This window comes from Odocoileus virginianus, chromosome 29 (assembly GCF_023699985.2).
Source record: "Odocoileus virginianus isolate 20LAN1187 ecotype Illinois chromosome 29, Ovbor_1.2, whole genome shotgun sequence".
NCBI classification, from domain to species: domain Eukaryota; kingdom Metazoa; phylum Chordata; class Mammalia; order Artiodactyla; family Cervidae; genus Odocoileus; species Odocoileus virginianus.
This window is the reverse complement of record NC_069702.1, coordinates 13170175-13196527: the sequence shown is the minus strand read 5'-3', so window position 1 is coordinate 13196527 and position 26353 is coordinate 13170175. Positions and strand designations below refer to the sequence as shown.

General features: G+C 46.2%; 1 protein-coding gene across 1 annotated transcript in view; it reads left to right on the top strand.

The window, feature by feature from the left end:
• The window catches only part of EVC2 (EvC ciliary complex subunit 2), a 150985-nt gene that overhangs the window by 19614 nt on the left and 105018 nt on the right, over positions 1-26353 (top strand). Inside the window, exons 5-8 of the mRNA XM_070458129.1 lie at positions 175-361; positions 2985-3094; positions 8042-8095; positions 25779-25913. Coding sequence (XP_070314230.1) covers positions 175-361; positions 2985-3094; positions 8042-8095; positions 25779-25913 — 486 coding nt within the window. The remainder of the gene's footprint in view (positions 1-174; positions 362-2984; positions 3095-8041; positions 8096-25778; positions 25914-26353) is intronic.

Below are 26353 nucleotides of genomic sequence, written 5' to 3'. Positions count from 1 at the left end.
AGTCAAAATTCTCCCGGGGTGTTTGATATCAGACCCGACAAATTCTAGAACCTTCGTGAGACCGTAATCCCTTCCCTCTGCCTGCAGACCTAGTGGGTGCAAGTCGAGCTGGGGCCTTGTGTTGGGAAGTCGGGCTCACCAGTGAGTCCGGCCTCACTTCCCCTCCTGTCCTAGGTGTCTGTGCAGGGTGAGTGGCCATCAGCCCACGTGCTACTGTTTGTGAACAATACCAGGACACCCACGGCTGCCAACCTCTCCGACCTGCTCTTACTGGACAACATTACTGGCCTCACTGTTAGGGAGTCGGCTGGAAACCAGACCTCAAGAGGCTTCCAGGCTTTCAGGAAGAAGTTTCTGCAAGGTAATAGCCACGTGTACAAAGTTAAGGGTGGGACATGATGGAGGTACGTACAGATATGCACAGAGCACGGGATAGGCAGCAGGCGTCTTCTCAGACATGGGACTTGTGTTCATGGCGCAGATCCTCATGATGGAATCTGCTGGTGGGGCATCAGAGGAGGAGACCCCTGCACAGTTTCTGCAACCAGGAAGCTGGTTTGTCACTTAGGTTGAGAGAGGTGGGATTTAGGGAAGCAGATTTTAAAGTATATGTATTCAAAGTTTATTATGAACAATTTCAAACATACACAAAGAGATTATAGTGAACCCCACTGTATCCACCAGCTGGATGATCAAAATGACCATCACTCAGTGAAATGAAGAGCTTGTTGGGGAAGTACTGGACAGACACGGGAGGAGTTTGGCATCAGCCCAGGAAGCGTGCTCTTGACATGTCCAGCTGTGTTCACAGGAGTAACTCCGCTGCTAATTAGCTCCCGTTCAAAGCATGACACCATCACTGGTTGGCTTTCAGAGGTGTGTTTCCTGAAGTGAGCTTGTCGTTGGTTAATTAAGGAGATTTAAAACCAATTCTGGGGGCTTCCCTGGTGGCTCGGAAGTAATGCAGGAGGCATGGGTTCGATCCCTGATCCATGAAGATCCCAGGAGCACAGAGCAACTCAGCTCGTGCACCACAACTACTGAGCCCGTCTAGAGCCTGGGAGCCCGGCTACTGAAACGCATGAGCCCTAGAGCCTATGCTCCACAACAAGGGAAGTCACCGCAATGAAAAGTCCATGCACCACAGCTAGCGAGTAGCCCCCGTTAGCCACAACTAGAGAAAAGCCTGCACATCAGTGAAGGCCCAGCACAGCCAAAAATAAACAAGCAATTTAAAAAAATAATAATTCTGGGGTGCAGTTGCTACTCTGACTTCAGACTTGTCAGTTTTCCTAGGAAGGTGGGACTTCTTTTATTCTGAGAAGGTGCCTTGTCTACAGATGTAGAAACTAAGGTGATGAGGAACTTGCCCAAGGCCCAGGGTTGGCAGTCAAGGCTGAGACAAACTCAGTCTGACTTTTCCATCCACCCTGTACCCACGATGCTATAGTGCCGCTCACAGGCCTGGGACTCTTACTGACCTGTCCACTTCCATATGCATGGCAAACGTTGCTCATCAACGCCACCACTCTTTCTGAGTCTAGACGAAACCTCAGAATCCATCTTAACACCATACTGTTGACAGAAGCTGTCAGTGAAGTTGGCCCACAAGTAGTGACCTCTTTGCTGGCGCTGGTTTAAGCAATGGTGTAAAAACCGTCATGGTACGTCTCAGCTGAGTGATCTTCAGTGCCTTTCTTCAATGATGTAAAAATGAATCTCCCCAGTTCTTAAGCTCGTGCTTAGAGACAGGAATGTAGGGCTGAGAGCAGAGCCCAGACTCGACCTCAGACAGAGCTCCCTTGATTCCTGGCCATTTCCGAGCTGCGGGGCCTCCGGAAATCACTGCATTTCTCTGAGCTTGCACAGACGTGCATGTGGCCCCAGCCTTACAGAGTCACTGCAGAGTCTGAACAAGGCGACATGGCTTGGCACTCTGCCTGCCTCCCATTTTATTGCTCCAGTGGCCTTGTGTGGTCCATGCTCCTACCATCCCGAACTGGGCACTTTCCTCCCACGGCTCGGCATCAGCTCCTGCTGGAGCTGGAGGACCCTTCCCTGCTCCCTGCCCCTCACCTGCCACTCCTGCACTTCACCTGCTCGGAGCCAGGACCACACACTTCGCCCATGAACTCGCTGACTTCTGCTCTTGACACGTGCGCTCTGCACATCCGTGAACCTCAGCCCATGCAGCTGTGAACTGGGGGTGCTGTGACACCCACTTCCGGGAGGCCTTCTAAAGAAAAGGGAGTTCCCCACCCATAACTCCAGAGCCCACTGGTTCACCCTGGGGTGTGACCTCTCCCTTTTGCAGAGGCGCCTTCTCCTCATAGCTGACATTTCAGTCCTGGCTTCTTATTAAGGGGCTTTCCTCGTAGCTCAGATGGTAAAGCGTCTGCCTGCAATGCAGGCGACCCACTTGAGTCAGAAACCCTGTCTTCTATGGAAGCTTCTCTGTGTAATTAAGGACCAACCAGTGACCATGAGATTAGAGGGGACCCTCCGTGAGCCCGAGTGGCCTTCTCCTTCTCCCGGGCCTGGTCTGCGCTGCCTCTCTGTGCCTCGTGCTGGGCTCCCAGGACCAGGCTGCCTGGAGGCGTCAAAGTGGCAGCTAGTGTTGCCCAAAAGTTCTGTAAAGACTTTTCCTTCATTGTGTGCATCGGATCAGTGGGAATAAATAGGTTCCCCACCTGGACTCCAAACAAAACAGAAAGGTTCTGGATTTCCTAAGTGGATGAGCTAAATACATCCTGCGTTAGGAAGGCTGACCCACCCAGGCCCAGGCATTTCTGGATGGGTTGGGGGCCCAGATAAAGCTCCCTGCACCTGCTGACAGCCCTTCAAGTAAAAGCCAAGTTGGCCCAAGAGCACGCCTGCTTGATTTACTCTCCGCACTAAAAAGTATGTGATCAAAGGGGCTGTGACGCCATGTCTGGGGTGTGCAGGGGCCCCCTGCTGACCTCACGTGCCTTCTCTCTGAACAGTTGGAGACTCCTTCTCTGTCAGCTACACAGCTTCGCTCGAGGCCAGAGACATCGGGAGTGGAGACATCCTGCTGCTTCCTGCCCAGCTCTCCTTCCAGAGTTCGTCACAGGTATTGTCTGTGTTACTTGTGGTTTCTGTCTCGTCATTGTTGTTTTAGAAACCTCGAGCACATTATCCGTTGTTCATGCTTTTCTTCCTGCCATCCTCCATTCATTCAGTGATGCCGAATTCTGGATTAGTGAATGGGCCCCATAATCTCACACACTTTGCCGTGAACCAGGCTCCCTTTTAGCTCCTTGTAACCTCTATGGACCTGATTATCAAGATATGTCATCCATAGACATTAATTTTTTTTTTTTTGGCATGTTCTCATATTTATTTACACATTTCTACGTAGTTTTTTTTCTTTTTTAAAAAATTTATTTACATAGATGTTAATCGCTCATCACCATGTCTTGTGCGTAGTAAGCATTCAACCATATACCTTCTATTGGTACTGGTTTGCTAGAACTGCTGTGAAAAGGTTCCGCAGACCAGTTGGCTCACAAACAACAGAAATTAGTTTGTTCACAGCCCTGGAGGCTGGACGTTCAGGTCAAGGTGTGGGCAGGGCTGAGTCCTTCTGAGGCCTCTCTCCTTGGCTTGTGGTCAGCTGTCTGCCCCCTGTGTCCTCACGTGGTCATCCCTCCGTGTGTGTCTGTGTCCTGGTCTCCTAATAAGGACACTTGTCGGGGAGGTTAGAGTCCACCGTGATGGCATCGCTTTACTTTAATCACGTCTGTAAAGGTTCTATCTCCAAATTCAGACACATTCTGAGATACTGGGGTCAGGGCCTCAAGTATGGATTTTGGGGGAACGTGATTCAACCTGTAACCCCATTACCGCTAGCATTTTCATTTTCCATTCACTTTTTTGTCAATTCACGTAGGTGGTGAGTGTGGTTGGCGCATGGCCCATGCTATGCGCTCTGCACCCCAGGGATACAGAGAAGGAGATGTGTCCTTGTCCTCACGAAGCCTGTGCTCTAGTTGTGTGTGTGTGTGTGTGTGTGTAAGTCACTCAGTTGTGTTCTACTCATTGCAGCCCATGGACTGTAGCCTGCCAGGCTCCCCTGTCCATGGAATTCTCCAGGCAAGAATACTGGAGTATGTAGCCATTCCCTTCTCCAGGGGGTCTTCCCCACCCAGGGATCGAACCTGGATCTGCTGCATTGCAGTTACTCTGGTCATTTTGTTCAGACTGCAGCCCCTGGAGGAAGTACTTTTCATAACAGATGTGGAAAATGAGACTCCCAGTGTGACTACTCCAGGTCACATGGCAAAACCAAAATCAGACCTCACAGTTGCCAGCTCCTTCCATCCAAGGCTGAGAGGCCTGTGTGCAGTGTTCCTTCTGCAATAAAAAAACTAATCCTGGATAAAATTAAATAAAGTGAAAGATTCCATAAAGGTAAAGACCAGATATGAGAAAGCCCTATGAAACTGTCAGAAAAGACGAATGTCTCAGAAAACAATTAAGTGCAAAGTCAAGAACGAGGACAAAGAAGGGTAAAAAAAGGGAAATAAAAGGGCCCAGAAAAAAAAGTACCATCTGAATTTCAAAGGACAGGAAACAAGATATGCTAAAATCAAAATTTAAGATAAAGGCAGCAGTCAAAAACCCACAGTGAGAAATGCAGCAACCCAGTGAAATCAAAAGCTCCCTGGATAGGGGCATTAGGACTTTAGGCCAAGGTGGCTTCACACTTCCCTGAAGAGCCTGGGGAGGCTGGGGGGCAGTGGGAGGCGTGGAGTCGGGGCTCCCCGGCTGAGACTCCCCAGCGGGTCCTGTCCATTGATTTGCTTGGCGCCTGTGTGTGTTGTATCAACCCCATCACCCTAGTAACCCTCCACCTCCCACTAGAATGTTGCTCCTTGAAACCCCATTGGTCTTACTCCCAATCTCTGTTCTTGGTGCCAAAAAGAGAGCCCTGCACACAGTAGGTGCTCAGCAATTACTTGTTGAGTGAGTACATGAATAGATCAGTGAACTGATGATTCTTGGGCTGGTGTGTTTTTTTTTTTTTTCTTTTTTGACTTCTCTGAGCCTCCGGTTTCTCATCAATAAAAAGGGAGACCATTCTATGTCTCCTGTCTCTTGTGGGGATAAAAGCGATGATTTTATATTTGCATGTGGCTTTCAGTTTCCTTTACCTTCCAAGCCTTCAAGAGCTCTCTTTGGGCAGTTTTGTGGACAGAGTGGAGATTCTGGAGCTCCAGACTTCATGCTGTGTGTTCTAGGCTCCTACCTGCTTGCATTAGACTGCCAGCATCACCTTTCTTAGACCTGCCTTAGAAAAGGTTCCTAGAAAGCTCAGTGTTTGCTGAGCGGATAAGTGCTGGATAAAGCTCCTATGCTTTGTTCTCTAATTGATTCACCCAGTTGGACTTCAGAGTTTCTTTGGGTGACTCCTGGGCCTTCCTCTAGGATGGAGAGAAGGTCTAGTGTATTTGGAATTGAAAATGATCCAAGTCTGAGGGAAAATCTTGTCAACTCCACATAAGAACATGGGTCTGCTCTGCTTGTCGGCTGTAAAGAGGCTCACACTACAGATGGGAGAATAAAGGAATTATTTTAAAACGCAGGTGCCTAATGGGGTGAAATCCTTCACGTTGCCATGGACTTGGTATCTGATACTTCAGAGGCTGAAATGCTGCCCTCGCTGTGTTTTTAGAACGGTTCAGTGTTTCTGAGTTCAAGTTTTCCCACTTGAAAAATGGGGGGGGGGGTGTGTCAAAAGATTCCCTTCAAACCCATCTCTTCCAGTTATGACATTTTAAAATGGTATGAGAGCAATAAAAATAGTTACCACTTTCTAATCCTCACCACGGGAGGGAGGTACTGTCAGAAATGCACTGTGTTTGAGTCTGGATACTACTTTCTTAAACTCAAACACAGGCATACACACATGTATACACATGTGCACATAGATATAGATACATGCACCTCAAATTGATACAAGGGTACATGAGACAGGACAGAGACGCAAGGGAGGTCAAGAGGGAAAAATCTAGAACATCTATCTCCAGTTTCTTACCATATATTGTATAAACATCCTGCCCACCTTGGAAAACCATCCCTGGCCCTCACGTGGTCCTTCTTTCCCGGCCTCAGGCTGTGCTCTAAAACATGTTTCTTAAGCCTTGAAGTTTATATAGTGGATGTAGGCTGATGGTTTCTGTTTTTGCAGAGATGGAGACAGGCTGTGTAGCACACTTTCAGCCCCTCTCTGTTTAGACCTTGGTGTCAAGAAACAGCAAGGAGGGACCCAGAGGGAGAGAAAAGAGAGAGGAAGCCAGCCTTCAAACCCACTAGTTCAGAAGACCCTGAAACTCACGGGGCACTGCAAATACTCCGAAGCACGTATGATTCAGAAACAGGAAGGGCCAAGGGATTGCTTCATAGGTGTCTCTTCTTTAGAGATGTGTGTGTGTGTGTGTGTGTGTGTGTGTGTTTTAATTTCCATTGTTGTGCAGTTGCTAAGTTTGTGTACGACTCTTTACAACCCCATGGACTGCAGCATGCCAGGCCTCCCTGTCCTTCACTATCTTCTGGAGTTTGCTCAGATTCATGTCCATTGAGTTGGTAATGCTGTCTAACCATCTCATGCCTGTTTCTCCTTTTGCCTTCCATCTTTCCCAGCATCAGGGTCTTTTCCAGTGAGTCAGCTCTTTGCATCAGATGGCCAAAGTATTAGAGCTTCAGCATTAATCCTTCCAAAGAATATTCAGGGTTGATTTCCTTTAGGATTGACTGGTTTGATCCCCTTGCAGTCCAAGGAACTCTCAAAAATCTTCTCTGGCACCACCATTTGAAGGCATCAATTCTTGGGCACTCAGCCTTCTTTATGGTCCATCTCTCACGTCCATTTCCTTCCTTAAAAAGAAAGCTTAAAAAAAAAAAAAAAAAGAAAACTTGTAGCATTTTGATTTCCCTCCATCAGATTGTCCAGCTGGCCTGTGATGGGTTTGGGATGCCCCAGTGCTCCCAGTATAGCTGCCATAACAGCTGTAGGATATGGATCAGGGGGTTTCCTGCCTTGGGTGGACCATCACTCAGATCAGGGGAAAATGCCCCTAGAGTGGCCATTATAGAATTAAACAGGGGTTGCCTAGCTCACTGGATTCTGGCTGCAAGTCTCCAGATCAGGTTATCTATGATGATACAGCCACCACCATCACCACCCGCTACACCCAACAACATTCATACACTCACAGCACTCCTCCTTATGGGCGAGGCACTCTTCTGATTCATCCTCACAGCCAGCCTACGAGATGAATAAAATTCCCATTGTACAGATGAGGAAACCGAGGCACAGAAAGGCCAATACCTTATCCAAAGCCAGAGTGCTGGAGAATGATGAAGCCCCGCATGAACCTGCATAATCTGTTTCCTTCTGCTCCACTGCACGGCCTTTCAGTTGCAAGATATGCTGCCTCCAGCCCAGAAAGAAGCATGTTCTTGTGTTGGGTCTCCTGAGATACCATGAGGTTGGACAGATAGCAGTCATAACGCTCACCTTTCATTCCCTTTGTTTTCTAACCAGAGGAGTATTAGAAAGTATGGGAGTGGATGTTTAGGCAGTTGGGGCTTGGGGGGTGGAGAGCACTGGAATGAGAGGGGACCTCAGTAGCGATGTCAGAGCCTGCAGCTCTCTCCTCATTCCTGCAGGGGGGAAGACCAGATCCTGGAGGGAGAAGGGTCATTCCTTTCCCCTGACCTCACCTGCCTCCAAGTGTTTCACCACCCGGGTATGGTGCCTGTGTTTCCCTGGCCGTTAGGGAAACTGGTGTTTGGATTTCACACACGCCTCGGGGAGAGGAGGCATCACAGTTCCACAGACCTTTCGCCTGAAGTGGCTTTAAGACCACCACCAGCTCTGACCACTCCCCTGCCCCCGCCGGTCAAGAACCCACTGTAGCTCCAGGTGGGCCGGTCGGAAACAGACCACATGTTACCCCGTGTCTCAGATGCCAAAACCAGTTAACTGAGCTGCTTTCTTTGTGCTTTTTCCTAGAACAGAACCCAGCTAAAAGCCCACTTCTCCGTAACAGCAGAAGAAAAGATCCTGGTAAGAGCAAACCTTTGAGCTGTACACCCACATTATGCCCCAGAGCGTCTCTTTCTGTCTATGGCCTGTGGTCTCTTGCTGTCCTCAGAGGCCAGGGGAGGGGGCCCCCGCTGGCCTTAGCCTCCTAGACCCCAGCCGAGGCTGCAGGGTTCCCTGCGGGCTGGGGTTCCCCAGTGTGGCCTGGGGGCTGTCTGGCTGGTTTTCTGAATACCCCTTCATCTGGGCCAGATGGATTGGTCGCTGCCTGGGACCAGCTTGAGGCCCCACCCACCCGTCTGTCCAGCAGGCCGTACTTGCCCTTCAGTGTTTTCCCATGGCCAGTGAGTGGTCCATGTTTTATCTTCCCAGAGCCTCCCAGGGCCTAGAGACCTGCTTCTGTGGTCCACCATGAACACGTCTCCCTTTTTCTTCATCATTCACTCACCCGCAGCTCATGCATCCATTCATTCACATGTTCATCACATGTTTATTCATCATATAAACACAGTCCACATTTCTTGAATCCCCAGTACATGCGTACTAAGTTGTTTCAGTCATGCCCGACTCTTTGTGACCCTATGGACCGTTAGCCCACCAGGCTCCTCTGTCCCTGGGATTCTCCAGGCAAGAGTACTGGAGTGGCTGCTGTGCCCTCCTCTGGGTATCTTCAAGACTCAGGGACCCAACTCATGTCTCTTGTGCCTCCTGCATTGACAAGTGGATTCTTTACCACTTGCGTCACCTGAGAAGCCTCCCAGTAATTGCCAGGCCAAGGATTTTACATTTGCTGAATCATGACATCTTCACTACAATCTTGGGGGATAGACTGAACATCCATTTCTTAGATGAGGAAACTGTGGCATGCCCAGGTCAAGGCATTTGCCCAAGGTCACATGACCGTGTGTCGGGGCTCCCGAGATCACCCCCAGGTGCAGAGTTTCCCTAGGAGGACCCAAAGCACTGCCCGCATTGTCGTACCCAGGCTGATGTGTGATAGAGAAGGGATGCAGAGAAGAGTAAGCACAGGGAACAGACACGCGGGACGGGCTCTGGAGGCCCCAGGTACAGGCTTGCCGGGTTCTCTCCCACTGGAGACACTCGGGGCACGCTGAACTCCTCCAGCATGGAGTTGTGACATCTCATGGGAACTGCTGTCCATCCGGGGAGTCACTAGAGGCCCAGTGCCTGGCACCTGCCGGCAGGACAGTGTGTGTCCAGTGTAAACCACACTGAATGCACAGCAGTTTAGGCCCCATGAACCCCACTTATCAGGAGATGGTGGGAACCCTCTGAAATCCGAGTTCCCAGACACCAGCCATGGCCCAGCATCTGGAGCAGGCCTCTCAGAGGCCGGAAGCCTCATGCCCGCTGCGTGAGTGCCTTTCTGCACAGCTGGTGTTAGAAAGGGATTTGACCTCAGGCCCTTCGGCTCCGGAACCCTGCTTTTGGGCAGTGGACCACACTGCTTCCTAGAAAGCTGAATTCCTGCAGGAGAGGCAGGAACAAAACCCGAGGCAGGCACACAGGTGCAGACAGTTCTCCTGGCTGGTCCGTGCGTCCCCCACTGTGCCCCTACGTTGTAGATGGCCCTCAACAGGTAAAGAACCCTGACTGGGCTGATTGTCATCAATGCCTGTGATTGCCCCTCAGTGGAGGATGGCTGCATGATTGCAATAAAGGTCAGAGAACGTTCATTTAATCAATATTTATGAACCCTTCCTCCATGGCCTGATAGCTCAGTTGGTAAAGAATCTGCCTGCAATGCAGGAGATCCCAGTTCAATTTCTGGGTTGGGAAGACCCACTGGAGAAGGGATAGGCTACCCACTCCAGTATTCTTGGGCTTCCCTTGTGGCTCAGCTGGTAAAGAATCCACCTGCAATGCAGGAGACCCCGGTTCGGTCCCTGGGTTGGGAAGATCCCCTGGAGAAGGAAAAGGCTACCCACTCCAGTATTCTGGCTTAGAGAATTCCATGGACTGTATAGCCCATGGGATCGCAAAGAGTCAGACACAACTGAGCAACTTTCACTTCACCTCCATGGCCCAGACCCTCTCATGAGGATGGAGACGCACCATATCCAGATCTTCAGGGCTGCATCTGGCTCACACATTGTCTTCAGGAAAAGCAGGAAGAGGGGGCCCCCCAGTCTGCAGACAACAGGGCTCTGGAGCCAAAGCTCCCAGGTTCAAATCCTGTTCTAATACCAGCTGTGGAGAAGGGCGTTCACACACAGGCCTGAGACTTCTGTCCTCTGGGAGTCCTGTTCCAGATGCCTGTTCAAGATCCATGGGTGCAAGGCTAGGTGGTGGAGCAGTGGGTTGGATTTCAGCCCCACTGGTCCCTGGGCCAGGTGATCTCTGCCTGTGGACCATGTTCATGAAGGTCATTATGAAGTGGAGAGACGAGACATGTGTCAGTGATGGCCCTGTTGTTGTGGGGAAAATTAGCTTTTGGGGAAAATTAGTGGGGAAAATTCGCTTTTGGAGATAATTAGTGGGGAAAATTTGTGGGAAAAATTAGTGTTGTGGGGAAAATTTGTGGGAGAAATTAGCTTTTGGGGAAAATTAGTGGGGAAAATTTGTGGGGAAAACTAGCTTTTAGGGGAAAATTTGTGGGGAAAATTAGCTTTTGGGGAAGATTAGTGTTGTGGGGAAAATTAGCTTTTACACCAGAAGCCTGACTTTGAATCCCTGTTCCCCCACTGATTGTATGTGACACTGGGCATGCTACTTACCCTCCTGGACTTCAGTCTCCTTGCTGTAAAATGAGAATAATAACAATACCTGCTTTATAGGGTGTAAAGTGAATGGATTGAGGCAGGCAAAGTACTAAGCATAGTGCCTGGCATTCTGTAAGTGTTCAATAAGTCTCATCAATATTATGAAACATGCAGACAATACTGTTGTTCTGTATTAATTGTGTATCATAGTCTCAAGCTCAATTTCCATGAGAGTCACACCAGTGCTGCAAGTGTGTGATTCAGGCCTATGGAAGATTCTAAGGTGTAGTGGAGTCTGTGGCAGCCTGGAGATTCAGACTGCCCATCACCCACCATCCGTCCCCCCACATTGTGATATTAAACAAGGGGAAGAAAGCCAAACAATGTATATCAGTTGTGACTGAATTTGTGAGGTGGTAACTGAACATATAGATCATAGATGCAAGGGGTACTGACAACGTGCAGGGGAGCTGAATGGACTGGGTGGATGGCAGGCCTCTTGGAAGAGGTAAGAGTTCAGCTGGATCTTAAAGAAAAGGCTTAACTAAAGATGGAGGAGAGGTTTCTAAAATATGCAGCTGAAGATCTGACATCAAGGTTAAGCTTGTTTGACTGTGGGTTGGACGTGAACCAAGATTTACAGGGTGCAAGCACAGTGCAGAGTCAGACACAACTGAACATCTCTCTCTCACACACACACACACACACACACACACACACGCACAGTGCCTGGCATCATTAGGGTACATGTATTGGCCCTTGCCAGGTAAACTGTGTGAGGCACCAGGGTTGGCTTGGGCACCTGCGAAGGTAATGTCATTATATTAGGAACATGTGTTGATGAACAGGAGAGCTTGGCAGTGAGGTATAAGCTCCTCTGACATTTTCATCAAGCAGGTAAAAAAATATTGGATTGGCCAAAAAGTCTGAACTCACATTTTGGCCAACCTAATACAAAGCAAAGACATTGTGTAACTCATTATGTAAACTGGGATCTGCAACACCTGGAAGAGACCCCGTTACTTCCTTAAGTTTTTTTAATTTCTTGAGGGTGAAACTGACAGGTATCAGCTAAGGCCCCAAGAAGTCCTCTCTGCCGCCAGAATGAACAGAGAGGAAAATAATCACTCCACCCTGTGCTGGACATTGAGTGCAGGTGTTCTTTTTTTAAAAAAAAAAAATTTTGTTGAAGTGTAGTCGATTTACAGTGTTGTGTTAATTTCTGTTGTACAGCAAAGTGACTCAGTTATAATATGTTCTTTTTCATATTTTTTCCATTATGTTTATCACAGGATATTGAATATAGTTCCTTGTGCTCTATAGTAGGCCCTTGTTTATCCATCCTGTATATAATAGTTGTGTGGAGGTGTTCTGATTCACTCCAGCTTCTTATAGTAAAGCTGGGCATCCTGCCCAGCCACTGGGAGAACAAGTCACCATATTTTACTCCAAAGATCTGGATCTAATCAAGAGTGAGACATTTAAACCAATTGGTATGTCATCCAAATTCATTTAGAGTGTAATTCCCGTAAGAATAATAGTGGAATTGGGGGGAGGAGTGTGATCAAATCAATCAAAGTTTCATCTGAAAATATAAATTTATGAGGCTAGATGAGAAATTGTTGAAATGAAGATTAACATGGGAAGATTTGCCATATCAGATATGAAAAATTAGAAAGCCGTGTTAATACTATATGCAGGCCTTGCAAGACAAATTAGACCAATGGATCAAAATAGAGCATCTACACATACGTGTATCTGGTAAAAATTATTTCAACTCAATTGGGAGAGAATGTTTCATTTATTAATTTGGGGAGCAATTGACTGGATCTTCTGGAAGGAAAATGAAGATGAATTCCCTCAATAGATATAAATCTAAATAGAGGAAACAGTTTATAAAAAGTAAATCTTGGTTAATATGCTATGGGAAAAAAAAATTGAGGAAAATCATGGATATTGTCACTCTGCTTGTTTAACTTATATTCAGAGTACATCATGTGAAATGATGGGCTGGATGAAGCACAAGTTGGAATCAAGATTGCTGGGAGAAATATCAACAACCTCAGATATGCAGATGACACCACCCTTAGGGCAGAAAGTGAAGAGGAACTAAAGAGCCTCTTGATGAAAGTGTAAAAGTGAAGGAGAGTAAAAAAGCTAACTTAAAACTCAACATTCAAAAAACAAAGATCATGGCATCCAGTGCCATCATTTCATGGCAAATAGATGGGGAAACAATGGAAACAATGAGAGACTTTATTTTCTTGGGCTCCAAAACCACTGCAGATGGTGACTACAGCCATGAAATTAAAAGACACTTGCTCCGTGAAAGAAAAGCTATGACCAACCTAGACAGCATATTAAAAAGCAGAGACATTACTTTACCTACAAAGGTTGCATCTAGTCAAAGCTATGGTTTTTCCCATAGTCATGTATGTTTGTGAGAGTTGGACTATAAAGAAAGCTGAGCGCCAAAGAATTAATGCTTTTGAATTGTGGTATTGAAGAAGACTCTTGAGAGTCCCTTGGACTGCAAGGAGATCCAACGAGTTCATCCTAAAGGAGATCAGTCCTGAATATTCATTGGAAGGACTGATGCTGAAGCTGAAGTTCTGATACTTTGGCCATCTTATGCAAAGAGCCTACTCACTGGAAAAGACCCTGATGCTGGAAAAGATCGAAGGCAAAAGGAGAAGAGGATGACAGAGGATGAGATGGTTAGATAGCAACTCAATGGACATGACTTTGAGCAAACTCTGGGAGATAGTGAAAGACAGGGGAGCCTGACGTACTGCAGTCCTTGGGGTCACAAAGAATAGGACAGAACTGAGTGACTGAATGACAATAACAATGTCTTTATGATATATTGTTGTTGTTGAGTCACTGAGTCATGTCCGACTGAGCGTATAGGTTAAATAAGCAGGCTGACAATATACAGCCTTGCCATTTCCTACTCCAGCTTGTTATGATATATAAAGAGCTCCTATTAATTGATAAGATAAAGAATGCCTCTGTAAGTAGCTATGTATGATATGAGAATTTCTCAAATACAAGGATTTACAATATATACCTTTCGGCACAGTGGAGGGAACTTGTAACTCTGCTGGCAAAATCATGTGACTTTGGGTTTCACTCAAAGGGCTTCCCAGGTGGTGCCAGTGATAAAGAACCTGTCTGCCAATGCAGGAGACACTAGAGACACAGGTTCGATCCTTGGGTCAGGAAGATCCCCTGGAGTAGGAAATGGCAACCCGCTCCAATATTCTTGCCTGGAAAATCCCATAGACAGAGGAGCCTGGTGGGTTATAGACCATCGGGTTGCAAAGAGTTGGACACGACTAAGTGTATATGCGCGCGCACACACACACACACACACACACACACACACACACAGAAGGCTGGAGGCATGCAGTGACATTTCATCATATTTGCCTTCTCCATGTTACATCTTGTTTGGATGACTACACCAGCCTCCTGCCTGTCCAGTCCTGCTCTCCTCCAACACCTGCCCTCCTGAAACACCAGCCTGCTCACTTTCTATTCTGGAGGGTCTCCCCACTGCCTGCTGATACAGCCCAGTTCACTTAGGTGGTATTCAGGCTCCATCAAAAATGGTGACCTCTGCTATATCCCAGTGCCATGGGGTTCCTGTGTTTCCCACTTCCCTCTGGTTTTACCTACGCTAATCTTTTCTTTCCTGTCTTCTGGGTAGCTCGCATACACCCTATGGGAACCCTGACCAACTTTCTCTACCTCCGTGATTCCTTCACATCTCCCAGGCATGCTGGTGGCACCCCTCGCTGGGATCCAGTGGCATCGGGACATCCGATAAACCTTGTCACTCTGTGACTTTGAGATTATTCCCCTTGTTAGCACTTAATACATTTTTATTGACATCAGAGTAGAATTCTTGCTCGGGGAGAGACTTTAAAGATTACCTAGCTTTACTTCCTCATTTGAGAATAAAAAACTCCTAGGTCCTGAGAGACTCTGGGAACTGGCCAAGGTCCTGAAGCTTGATGACAAATCTTGAAGAATGGAATCATGTTCTGTGGTTCTGCAATCCAAGCCTCGTTCACTAGATTGTAACTTAAAAGCTCTGTTAGTGTGTGTGATTATCTCTGCTGTGGTTACCTGCAAGCTCTGGCTCCTGCCAGAATTGTGAGAGTTTCTGCCCTCAGAGTTTCCCCTCAAGGGCTGTGGGACAAGGGCTGACCCCTCTGCTTCCTCAAGCATTGGAAGGATCTTAGTGAAATTACTCCTAAAATCTCTTCTAGGGAAATCAATACGGTCTCCCTTTCAGACTCTTCCTGGTTTGGGGAAGGGATGGGATTTAATGTATGTCCATTGTGGACATTTTAAAGAAACCACCACTTTACATGCACACACACAGAGAGAGAAAGAGAGACAGACACAGGGAGAAAATTAGGAGAATTACCTCCTAGCCTTGCAGCCAGAGATAACCATTGTTAACATGGTAATTTTTTGCTTTCCACAAGTCTATGAATGCATTTCTTACATAATTGAAGTCAAACTGTATAAACAGTTTTTCCTTATGCTTGTGTAACTTTTTATTGGGTTTTAAGCATTTAAAGCATTTCTTTTGAAAGTCTTTTTTTGGTCTGGCATTGCTCTTCATAAATAACAATGGTGAAACTCATCAAAGGAATCTGCTACCAGCTAATATGTGATTAAAGAGGTGGTAATAACAGATGATTCTTTTCCAGAGATGAGAAGAAAAGTTAGTGGGGATGCTGGGGATGGGGAGGCTGGGGTCACTGAGCCACCTCCTTTTCTTTATTCTTAGATAATGAAGTTTAAGATAAATAGGCTCTTTGAAATCTGTACTGCAAATGATTAGTGGAATTTGTCTGCAAGATTTTTACCCTTATTTTATAGATGTGGAAACTGCAGTTTAGAGAGGGGGAGGCTCAGGCTCCTCCGTGTGGTGAGGGGCAGAACTGAGAGCTGAACCCCCAATTAGGGCCTAAGTTCAGTTGCTCATTCATGTCCAACTCTTTTGACCCCATGGACCGAAGCAGGCCAGACCTCCTTGTCCATCACCAACTCCCGGAGTTTACTCAAACTCATATCCATTGAGTCGGTGATGCCATCCAACCATCTCATCCTCTGTCGTCCCCTTCTCCTCCCGCCTTCAATCTTTCCCAGCAATTAGGGCCTAGGTCAATGGTATTTATAAGTATGTTCTGCTGCTTCTCACAGCCTTGTTTGTGGTCTTCATAATTTCTCCCTGAACTGTGTCATCCAGGTTTGCCTTCCTCCAGGCTGAAGCCACATACTAGCCAGATTTCTATTTCTAAAATACTGATCTGACCATGTTACTTCCTGGCTTAAAACCCTGCTGTGATCTCCCGTAAGCCCATAGGATGATGTCGCAAATCACTAGCCCACTGTGTTGGACCTGGGCTGTGTCTCTTGCCACCTGCTCACGCCCTTCTCTCTGCCCAGCTTGCCCTCCTCCTGGCCTGGCTCATTGCCCTCTGCCCACAGTCACCTCTTGGAAGGTCTTCCTCGGCCTTTGAGCTGAGCCAGGGGCTGCCCCTCCTCTCACCCCAGTCCTCAGATTTTCCCCCCACCCCAGCCACACATGTCACCCCACCTACTCCAGAATTCTTGCCTGGGAAATCCCATGGACAGAGGAGCCTGGTGGGCTACAGTCCCTGGGGTTGCAAAAGAGTCAGACACGACTGAGCAGCTAAGCGACAACAGCAAAGGTTAGAAAGGAGTTTCTTGGCCTCTGGTGAAAATCAATGAAAATGTTGACAGTTGAGCATAGTTTTGAAGGGACTGTGAAGGCTTTTGGCCAGAGACTCGGGAATTCTAAAATTCTGCCCTACTAGTCACACCCTAAAAGGGTGAGCTGGGTGCTCAGAGAGAGTATCAGAATGTTCACAGTGGCACAAGCCCCTGACAGTTCAATTCAGGGATCCTGGTAAAAGGCCAGGCTGGAGCCTGAGCCCTACGGAGGCAGCTGTGGCGTGAAAGCTATTAGTCTAGACCTTGCAGTGTGAATCCTGGGTCTACTGCTTACTAGCTCTGTGACTTTAGGCCATCTATTTAACTTACTTGTATTTGGTATTATTATTTGAAAATATGGATTAAAGTAATGCCCACTTTATAATATTGCTGTGGGGAGTGAATGGATAATACATGTAATGCACATGGTGCATTACACTCCTGGTGCTCAGTATCTGGTCAATACATATTAGCTATAATGATGGTGGTGATAATGATGATAATGATGTGGCTGGTGGTGATGTTAATGGTGATGATAATGATGGTGATATGAGTGATTCTAGGGAGCATTTTCCTTCCCATAAAACAAAATCTCGAGATTCATTCTTCTTTGGTCATTTATATGGAGGAGGAAAGTTGAAGAGTGGAGGCATTGTGGGCAAGTCAAGGGGGCAGGATCTTGCTTAACTTAGCAACACAGATAAATGAAGAAGGTTGAAAAGAAGAAAGTGAGAGTTGTGAGTGGGTTGCCCCGAGGAGGCAGTCTTTACCCAGGTGTATACTTATCACCTCATATCGGAAAGTAGAAATTGCGGGAGAGAAGGGGAGAAAGATGGTGTGGTCTGCAGAGCTGGCCTGGCTTTGTCCTCTTCCTAAATACAGGCATTCATTCCTGCAGCTGTGTTGTTATTAATAAATTAAGCTCCTGCTCCCCACACTGCCTCTGCTCTTCAAGTTCTCTTGCCCACACGGCTGATTAAGGAGGGCAAGATCTCAAGGTGAAGATTCAGAGAAGGTGGAGGGTGGAAGAAGAGTAGGAGGGAGGTGGCCTGTCTTAGCTGTTCTACTTCATGAAGTAGGAAAGGGAGGGAGGGAGGGAGGTTTTGATTGGGAGAATGAGTTAGTTCTGTTCCTGCCTTTTTTAGTACATTGATCCTGCCTGCCTAAAGTTATGTCCCAGTATTTTTTTTCTGGTTCTCATCCATCATATAAACAACTTCTACCATGGTATGGGAGGTTGGGACTAAAATTGTGTTTAGAAAACCAGACAGCCCCCTGAATGGTAAGTGGTCTGATGTACAAGGGGAAACCACAGACTTCAGAGTCAAACAGAGCTAACTGTGTTGCTCTTTAGCTGTGGACTTTGATTAACTATTTGAACTCTCTGCATCTCCATTTATCTCTCAATGGAAAGGGGATAATACATCCCCCGTCAGATCGCTGAAGATTGGTTGAATGAAATAAAGCACTATCACACTTTGTTCGTTTCCTGAGGCTGCCGGAGCAAATGATCACAAAACTTAGAACAACAGAAACTTATTCCCACACCATTTCGGAGGCCAGGAGACTGAAATCAAAGTGTCAGCAGGGTTTTGCTCCCTTTGAAAGCTCTAGGAAAGAATCCTTCCTTGTTTCTGTCTAGTGTCAGGTGTCTCTTAGAAATCCTTCCTCAGCTGTAGCTGCATCACTCCCATCTCTGCCGCCATGATCACATGGTCTTTTCCCCGGGTGTGTCTGTCTCCAAATCTCCATCTCCTTATAATGATACCATCACTGGGTTCAGGATCCACCCTCATCCAGTATGGATTGGGCTTCCTAGGTGGAGCTAGTGGTAAAGAATCCGCCTGCCAGTGCAGAAGACATGAGACATGGGTTCTATCCCTGGGTCAGGAAGATCCCCTGGAGTAGGAAATGGCAACCAATTCCAGTATTCTTGCCTGGAAAATTCCATGGGAAGAGGAACCTGGCAGGCTACAGTCCATGGGGCTTCAAAGAGTCAGACAGGACTGAGCGACCAAGCACAATCCCATATAACCTCATCTTAACTTGATCATGTCTACAAAGACCTTATTTCAAAATAAGGTCACATGCAGCGGTTCTGGGGGGTAAGACTTTAGTATATCTTTATGGGTGACATAATTCAACCCCCTACTGGCACCTAGCCCAGGGAATGGCATATTGTAGGTGATCTAACGTCATTAATGTCCTTCACCTCTCCATTCTTCTCCCTACAGCTGGAAAGAAAAAAAAAAATGTTTGCCTTCTGTGAAAGAAAAAACCTTGAAAACAGATCACTGATCTACAGTCTTGTTCTCTTTAGACACAGATGTTTTGTCTCTTTTCCATCAGTATCTTAATATAAGCTCTGTGCACTGCTTTTCATATGTATTGATTTTTTTTTTTTTTCTTATCTGGTAGGTACACAAATCGGGGCTCAGAGGGCTATTGCCAGCACAAATGGAGAGCTTGCATTTCAATTTGATGCTAATCAAAATGTAAGATTTAGAATCAGGGTGTTTGCCTCTGAAAACAGAATTGGTTTTCTGACCATTTCTGATAGCAGCCTCTGTGGACAGAGGCTGATTCATCCTAGGTGAGTCGTATGCGGCAACATGCCTGTATTCAGGTTTCAATAACCGTCAGGACCAGAGCTCCTGGTTCTGACATAATTTGGCTTTCATTGTCTAGAAGGTCAAGTTGGCCTTGTTCATCTGTCAGATAGATTTAACCTTAACTGCATACAGCCTGCATTGGGATCCCAGGAATGAGGAGTGGGTTTCTTGTCTCCCAGCTCCTAAATAATGTGTGAAGTGTTCCCATAATCTGCAACCATTGTTTTAATTGAAGGGCATTGATTTACAGTGTTGTGTTAATTCCAGGGGTACGGCATGTATATATTCTTTTTAAATTTTTAAAAATAATATATATATTCTTTTTCAGATTCCTTTCCCTTATAGTTTATTACAAAACATTGAGTATAGCTGTCCAGTAGGTCCTTATTGGTCATCTGTTTTATGTAGATTAGTATGTATATGTTAGTCCTTACTGGTCATCTGTTTTATATAGATTAGTATGTATATGTTAGTCCCGAATATTTATCTCTACCCCCCTCACCTCTTTGGTAACCTTGTTTGTTTTCTATGTCTTTGGGTCTATTTCTGTTTCATAAATAAGTTCATTTGTATCATTTTTAAAAATGATTCCACTTGCAAGCTATATCATATGATACTTGTCTTTCTCTGTCTGATTTAACTTCACTTAGTATGATAATCTCTAGATTCATCCATGTTGCTGCAAATGGCATTATTTCATTCTTTATTAATCGCTGAAGAATATTCCATTGCATATGTCTTCTTTATCCATTCATCTGTCAATGGACATTTAGGTCGCTTCCATGTCTTGGCTATTGTAAATTGAACGTCGGACGTTGGGATCTGCAGCCAATTTGAATTAAACTTGCTGTCACAGGTTGGCTTCTCTGGAAGCAGGTGCTGAGATAGTGTTTGAGTGTAACGCAGTAGCCAGTGTGCAGAAGAGTTAACCTAGCCGGCCTCAGATGGCTGTCCTTAGAAAGGCCAGCTTACAAGGTGAGCCTTTGACTGGCATTTGGGAACCTGGATTTCAGGGCGATCCTCACCATTTACTGAACTAAGAGTGGCTCACATTGCCTAAACTGTTCTTATAAACAATATATTTTTGGTTGAAAATGTTTTGTTTCCTTCTGGGACCCTGGAATTTTGGTACACGCTTCCCGGGTGGCACTAGTGGTAAAGAACCCGCCTGCCAATGCAGGATACATAAGAGCCGTGGGTTGGATCCCTGGGTCAGGAAGAGCCCCTGGAGGAGGGCATGGCAGGCTACAGTTCATAGAGCCGCAAAGAGTCAGACACGACTGAAGGGACTTAGCACACACACACGGTAGCAGGCAGAGGGTGCCTTGTGACGAGTCCTGAGTAAAAACCCTAAATGCGCGCATGCCTGTGTGCTCATTTGCTTGGTCGTGTCTGACTCTTTGTGACCCCATGGACTGTAGCCCAACAGGCTCCTCTGTCCCTGGAATTTTCCGGGCAAGGACACTGGAGCGGGTTGCCATTTCCTTCTCCAGGGCTTGTTGTTGTCCAGTCACTAAGTTGTGTTTGACTCTTTGCGACCCCTTGGACTGCAGCACACTTCCTGTCCTCCAGTGTCCCCAGACCTCCACCCCCTCCTCTTCTCCAGGCGTACCAAGTCGCAAAGGAGTTTCCCTAGTGGACAGCATTCCACAGGGGTCATCACACTGATTGCTGGAGAAATTAAGTCTGTCCTGTGTGACTCTGCTGGGAGAAGATGCTGAAAACTTGCTCCTGGTTTTCACCAGACTTCTCCCCACGTGCCTTTTCCTATTGCTGATTTTTCTTTGTATCCTTTCACTGTAATCATAGTGATTGCATAGTGTGAGGATGACTATATACTGAGTCCTTTGAGTCTTCATGAGTCATTGAACCTAGGAGGTGATCGTGGGCTTCCCCCATCATAATCAGATCACCTGTAGAAGGGAGGAGAGGAGGAGCAGGACTGGGCAGAGGAAATGTTTCCGTTTTGCAAAACAAAAAAGTTCTGGAGATGGTGGTGATGTGTGGTTGTACTTAACAGAAATGTACACTTAAAAAATGACTAAAATGGTAAATGTTATGTAATGTGTGTTTTGCTGCACTTAAAAAATAATCCAAAATCTTCTTGTAAGTGGCTGAGCATTCAGAACTTAAAGCTCCTAGAAAGCAAGATCCTTCTAAGAGGTCATCAGGCACACTAAAGACAGTGGCGTGGCATCGTTAATATTCTGAGGGAAAAAGATTTTGGAACTTGGACTCAGTCAAGATAACAATCATATGAATGCAGAATAACAATATTTTAAAATGTGAGAAATAAAAACATGTTCTACACAAATTTACTTGAGAGAACACAAATATGGAACTTACTCTATCAAAGTGAAAAAAAAATGCAAGAAAAAGAAAGGAATGGAATCCAAAACATAGTTTTTCTTTAATCAGGTGGCTCAATGGTGAAGAACCACGCCTACCAAGGCAAGAAATATGGGTTCGATCCCTGGATTGGGAAGATGCCCTGAAGAAGGGAATGGCTACCCACGCCAGTATTCTTGCTTGGGAAATCCCATGAACAGAGGACTCTAGCAGGCTACAGTCTGTGGGGTCACAAAGAGTGGGATATTACTTAGTGACTGAGCATGCATGCGTATAGAAGGCAGTAAAGACAGACCTCCAATGACAGCAGTGCTGCAAGCCTAGAGATCAGCCAGATCTGGGTGTCAGAGAGCACTTGGAGTGATGACTTTAAGGAACAAAAAAAGATGACTCCCTGCAACAACTAATGTCGTTAAGAACATGGATGTTTCGCCAGGAAGAAAAAAGAAAAGCCATGAGAAAGCCCAGGAAAAACAAAAAGTTACACAAGGACGTATTGGTCCAAATTGGAGTAATCTGAAACTATGGCTTGATTTGGAAAATTGATAGGGTAAGAAAGGGCACTGCCTTAAAACGATGTCACTTTTAGGGGTATATATTGGGCTTCCCTGGTGGCTCAGAAAGAAAAGATTCTGCCTGCAATGCAGGAGACCTGCTTTCGATCCCTGAGTCAGGAAGATCCCCTGGAGGAGGGCATGGCAACCCACTCCAGCATTCTTGCCTGTAGAATCCCATGGACAGAGGAGCCTGGCAGGGTACAGTCCACAGGGTCACAAAGAGTCGGACCTCACTGAAGTGACTTAGAACACACATGCACGCAGGGGTGTATATTTAGTTATGCAGGATTGCATTTAGTTAATTTGAGCGAATATGCATATCCATTCATATGCAGTGAATACGTATGTCTAATCATAATAGTGATAGTCTTTACTTTTTTTTAATTTTTAGAATTAACTTATAAACCACCACAAAAACTTAATTGTGATTGCAGAATATACATGCATATAGGTATGTATAAAATAAACATAAATTCTAGAGTACAGAAGTAATGAAAGAAGAGATGGAGGAGGAAAATATTGGGCCTTAATTTCACCACGTTTCTTAGTAAGAAGACAAGAAATATTCTCTAAATTTAATGCCATAAAAATTGAATTTCAACTTTTCAAAGTTAGACAAAGGTAGCTAACTGAATGTAACTATTAAAAGTGGGAGGAAGAGTAAGGAGGGATCTAAAGCCTCTAGGAGGTAACAAATCCTTCAGATTTTTAGGGCAAAAATTCATGACCTAAATCCACATCTGTTGTAGCAGGAATTCATAAACAATGTGTAATGCTGATAAATTGAGAAATAACGATGCATGCGTAATTTTTAGCATATTTAAGTTAACCAACCATCTGGCTCCCGAAACTATAGAAACTAAAACCAGTATCTATTTAACTTTTTAACCCTCTGGGAAGTAGGGTTAGAAGAGGGTGCAGAAAGACACATAGGATATTCGCTTTTCTTTTTAAACCCTTGCCTTCTGTCAAAAACCCCTTTTCCCCCCTTGGCACACATGTGTTACCCTGCTTCTCAAAATTTATAAAATGGCTGAATGATTACCCATCATATGGATAGAATAATTCACAGAAACTTAAAATATTTAACCATTCTCCATATTGTGGAGCATTTAGGATACATCCACATTTGTTATTTTATTTAATGTTCTTAAAAACAGTCTTATATGTAAATAAATCTTTGTGCATATTTCTGGATCAACCAACCTGTGTGTACACTTTTTTTTTTTAATTAGAGGCTAAGGGATGGGATGGGGGGAGGTTGGAGGGGGTTCAGGAGGGGGAATACAAGTAAATCCGTGCCTGATTCATGTCAATGTATGGCAAAAACCAACCTGTGTGCTTTTATGTATAGCTTTGAATTATTTTCTGAGGCATGAACCCTAGATGTGAGGGGTGGACATTTTAAAGCCCCTTGTTAAGGACACAGACATTTTTTTCCTTTCATTTTGGAGTATAGACATTTTGGTAAAAGCTCTCTAAAGGATCAAAGTATCATCAAAATGGGAGACTCTCAGTCCAGGCCTGTTTTTTTCTTTTTTTTTTTTTTAAGTATTTATTTTTATTTATTTATTTTGGCTGCACCAGATCTCAGTTGCAGCATGCACTCTTAGTTCTAGCATATGGGGTCGAGTTCCCCTGACCAGAGATCGAACCCGAGCCCCCTGCATTGGGTGCGTGGAGTCTTAGCCACTGGACCACCAGGAAGTTCCCAGGCCTGTTTTTGAGATAACCTTCTGATGAAATGAGTGGTTAATGGCCGCTGCGTAGCATCCCCCTTTCTGGACCAGTGGAGTCGCCTCAGGTCACCCAGCCCACAGGGGAAGGCAGGGCAAAAATCACATTTCGTGAGTGAGTTTCACGGTCAGGCCCTCTTCTGATGACTTCGTTGGCCTATGTTCATGTTTCTTGTTTAATCCTCAACACAACCTTTGGAGGGCTCTCATCTCTGAGATGAGCAAAGGCAAACAGAGATGAAGTGGGAACTTCCTTGGCTGTCCAGTGGTTGAAATGTCACCTTCCAATGCAGAGGGTGCGAGTTTGATCCTTGGTTGGGGAGCTGAGGTCCCACATGCCTCCCAACCAAAAGGCAAAATGTAAAACAGAAACAACATTGTAACAAATTAATAAAAGACTAAGAATGCTCCACACCAAAAAGAGAGAGAGAGAAAGTGATGAAGTGATTTGCCCAATGCCACATGGCCACGAGGTAGCAGAGATGGGCCCCACACCCAGTGGTCTGAGTCTAGAGCCCAAGCTTCAGCTACTGTGCTGCTCCAGGCCCTTGTCTGTGAGAAGCATGTAGTCTGGGTCAGCCCTGGTCAGTGCCCACAGGAAGAATATAATCACACAAGGGAGAAGGCATCTCCATCTTATTAGCTTCTAGCATGTAGCCTGGTACCCAGTAGACACCCAATACATATTTGTCTATTAAATAAAAGAGTCGAAGTTTGCATGAAACTCCTCTGTGGTTTTATTTGCTTTACTCTCCCTGCTGTGAGAAATGATGTTTTTATCCCCATGTTGCAGATAAGAGAACTGAGGTTCTCAGAGGTCAAGTCCCTGGCCCCAAAATATTGTTATCACAGCTCTTTTGATAGAGGAGGCATTCCAGTTCAGGTCTGTAGAATTTGAAAGCCAGAGCTGTCCTCGTTACTCAAAGTGTCTTTGGGAGAATTCAAGGAGTTATTTCTTGTAAAACCTTTAGCCCAGAAGATTCTCAGAGAGTGGCTCCTGGTCAAGAAGGACGGCAGCAACCCCTGGGAACTTGCTAGAAATGCCTCTTTTTGGTTCCTGTCCAAGGTCTGGTGATGCAGAGTCCCTGAGGGTGGAATGCAGACCCTGCAGGTGATTCTGACATAAGCCCCCGATGTGAGAGCACGACCTTGGCCCCAGGCCTGCCCCATGCTGAGTGCTTAGGAAGATGGCAGCTGCTGCTGTCTGGTATCACATTCTGCATCCCAAAGAGATGGTGGAGGGTGGGGTGGAATGTGGGGGTGTCTAGAACTTACTGCTTCTCATAGTTATTACTTGGTGCTGGCCACTCCTGGCCCATCAGTGGATCCAGTTAGTCCCAGAATGTCACAGAGTGGAGCCCGGAGGAAACTGTCCAGGAGAGAGTGTGCTTGGCACATTGAATGAGGCTCACAGGAACTCTGCAGCCCACCCTGGATGGTCATTTACTGGACTGCCTTCTGTTGTGTGATGCCTCCCCTGCCATGTACATCCTCCCGAGTGACCATGACATCCAGAGTGGGCTCCACCCTTTATGGGTAGTGGTCCCAGGGCCGGGGAGTAGATGGCCTTGAGGGAAATTGAGGGCACTATGGATTCTTCCTCTGGCCTCTGCAAAATTCTGCCCGGCTGAAAGCTTGTGTTGAGTCCTTCCTGCTGCCTTAGGATTGTTACATATTTGATCGGGGAATTTAACATTCCTGAGCACCTGTGATGTGCCAGCCTTGGGGTGGTTGGTCCTGTCATGTGCAAGCCTCCATGCTCAACTCCTTGAAGTGCTTGGACCCATTTGAATTGGGCTCAAAGATGTTCAGCAGTGATCCCAAGGCAATCAGCTAATAGGTGGCAAAGTTCCATCCAAACCCAGTCTGGTCTCACTGACTCTGTCCTTGCTCTTCTCTAACTCAGTTGTAACTTGCCTTGAAAGATGTGAAGTGTGACCATGAATAGATCTGTTTCTCTCTCATCCCCACAGGTTCTGCCGAATCACGGCCTCCACGCAGCAGGGTTCTGTGTGGCCTTCATCCTCTCCCTGGTGCTGACCTGGGCTGCGCTCTTCTTCATGGTTCGATACCAGTGTGTGAAGGGAGGCATACTTACCAGACATCAGGTGGGAATCGACACGCATCTTCTTCCTGGAGGGCAGCAGTTGGTTGGTGGTAGATGTGAGGTTCAAGTTTATCCTTCAACTCCGGATGGATGTCAGGACCATCCATGACATCCATGGATGCATGCTGGAACCATGTTGCATGCTCAAAGCTAGGCCTTCCTGCACAGACTCTGACTGCTTTCCCGGGAGGCATCCCCATCATTAGTTGTTTTTAAAAGCTCCCTGGATGATTCTAACAGATGGCCAGGACAGGATTGGGAACCCCTTGTTCTGGCTGAATCACTGAGTGCCTGCCTGTGTGGCCCACTGTGCATTCATGCCACACCTTGATTCAGGTCCTGGTATACCCTCATCCTCAGGATGAAGCCCAGACAGCTTAGCGTGGCTTATAAAGAGAGCCCCCTGTGGTCCAGCTTCACACCCTGACATCCCACTCTAGA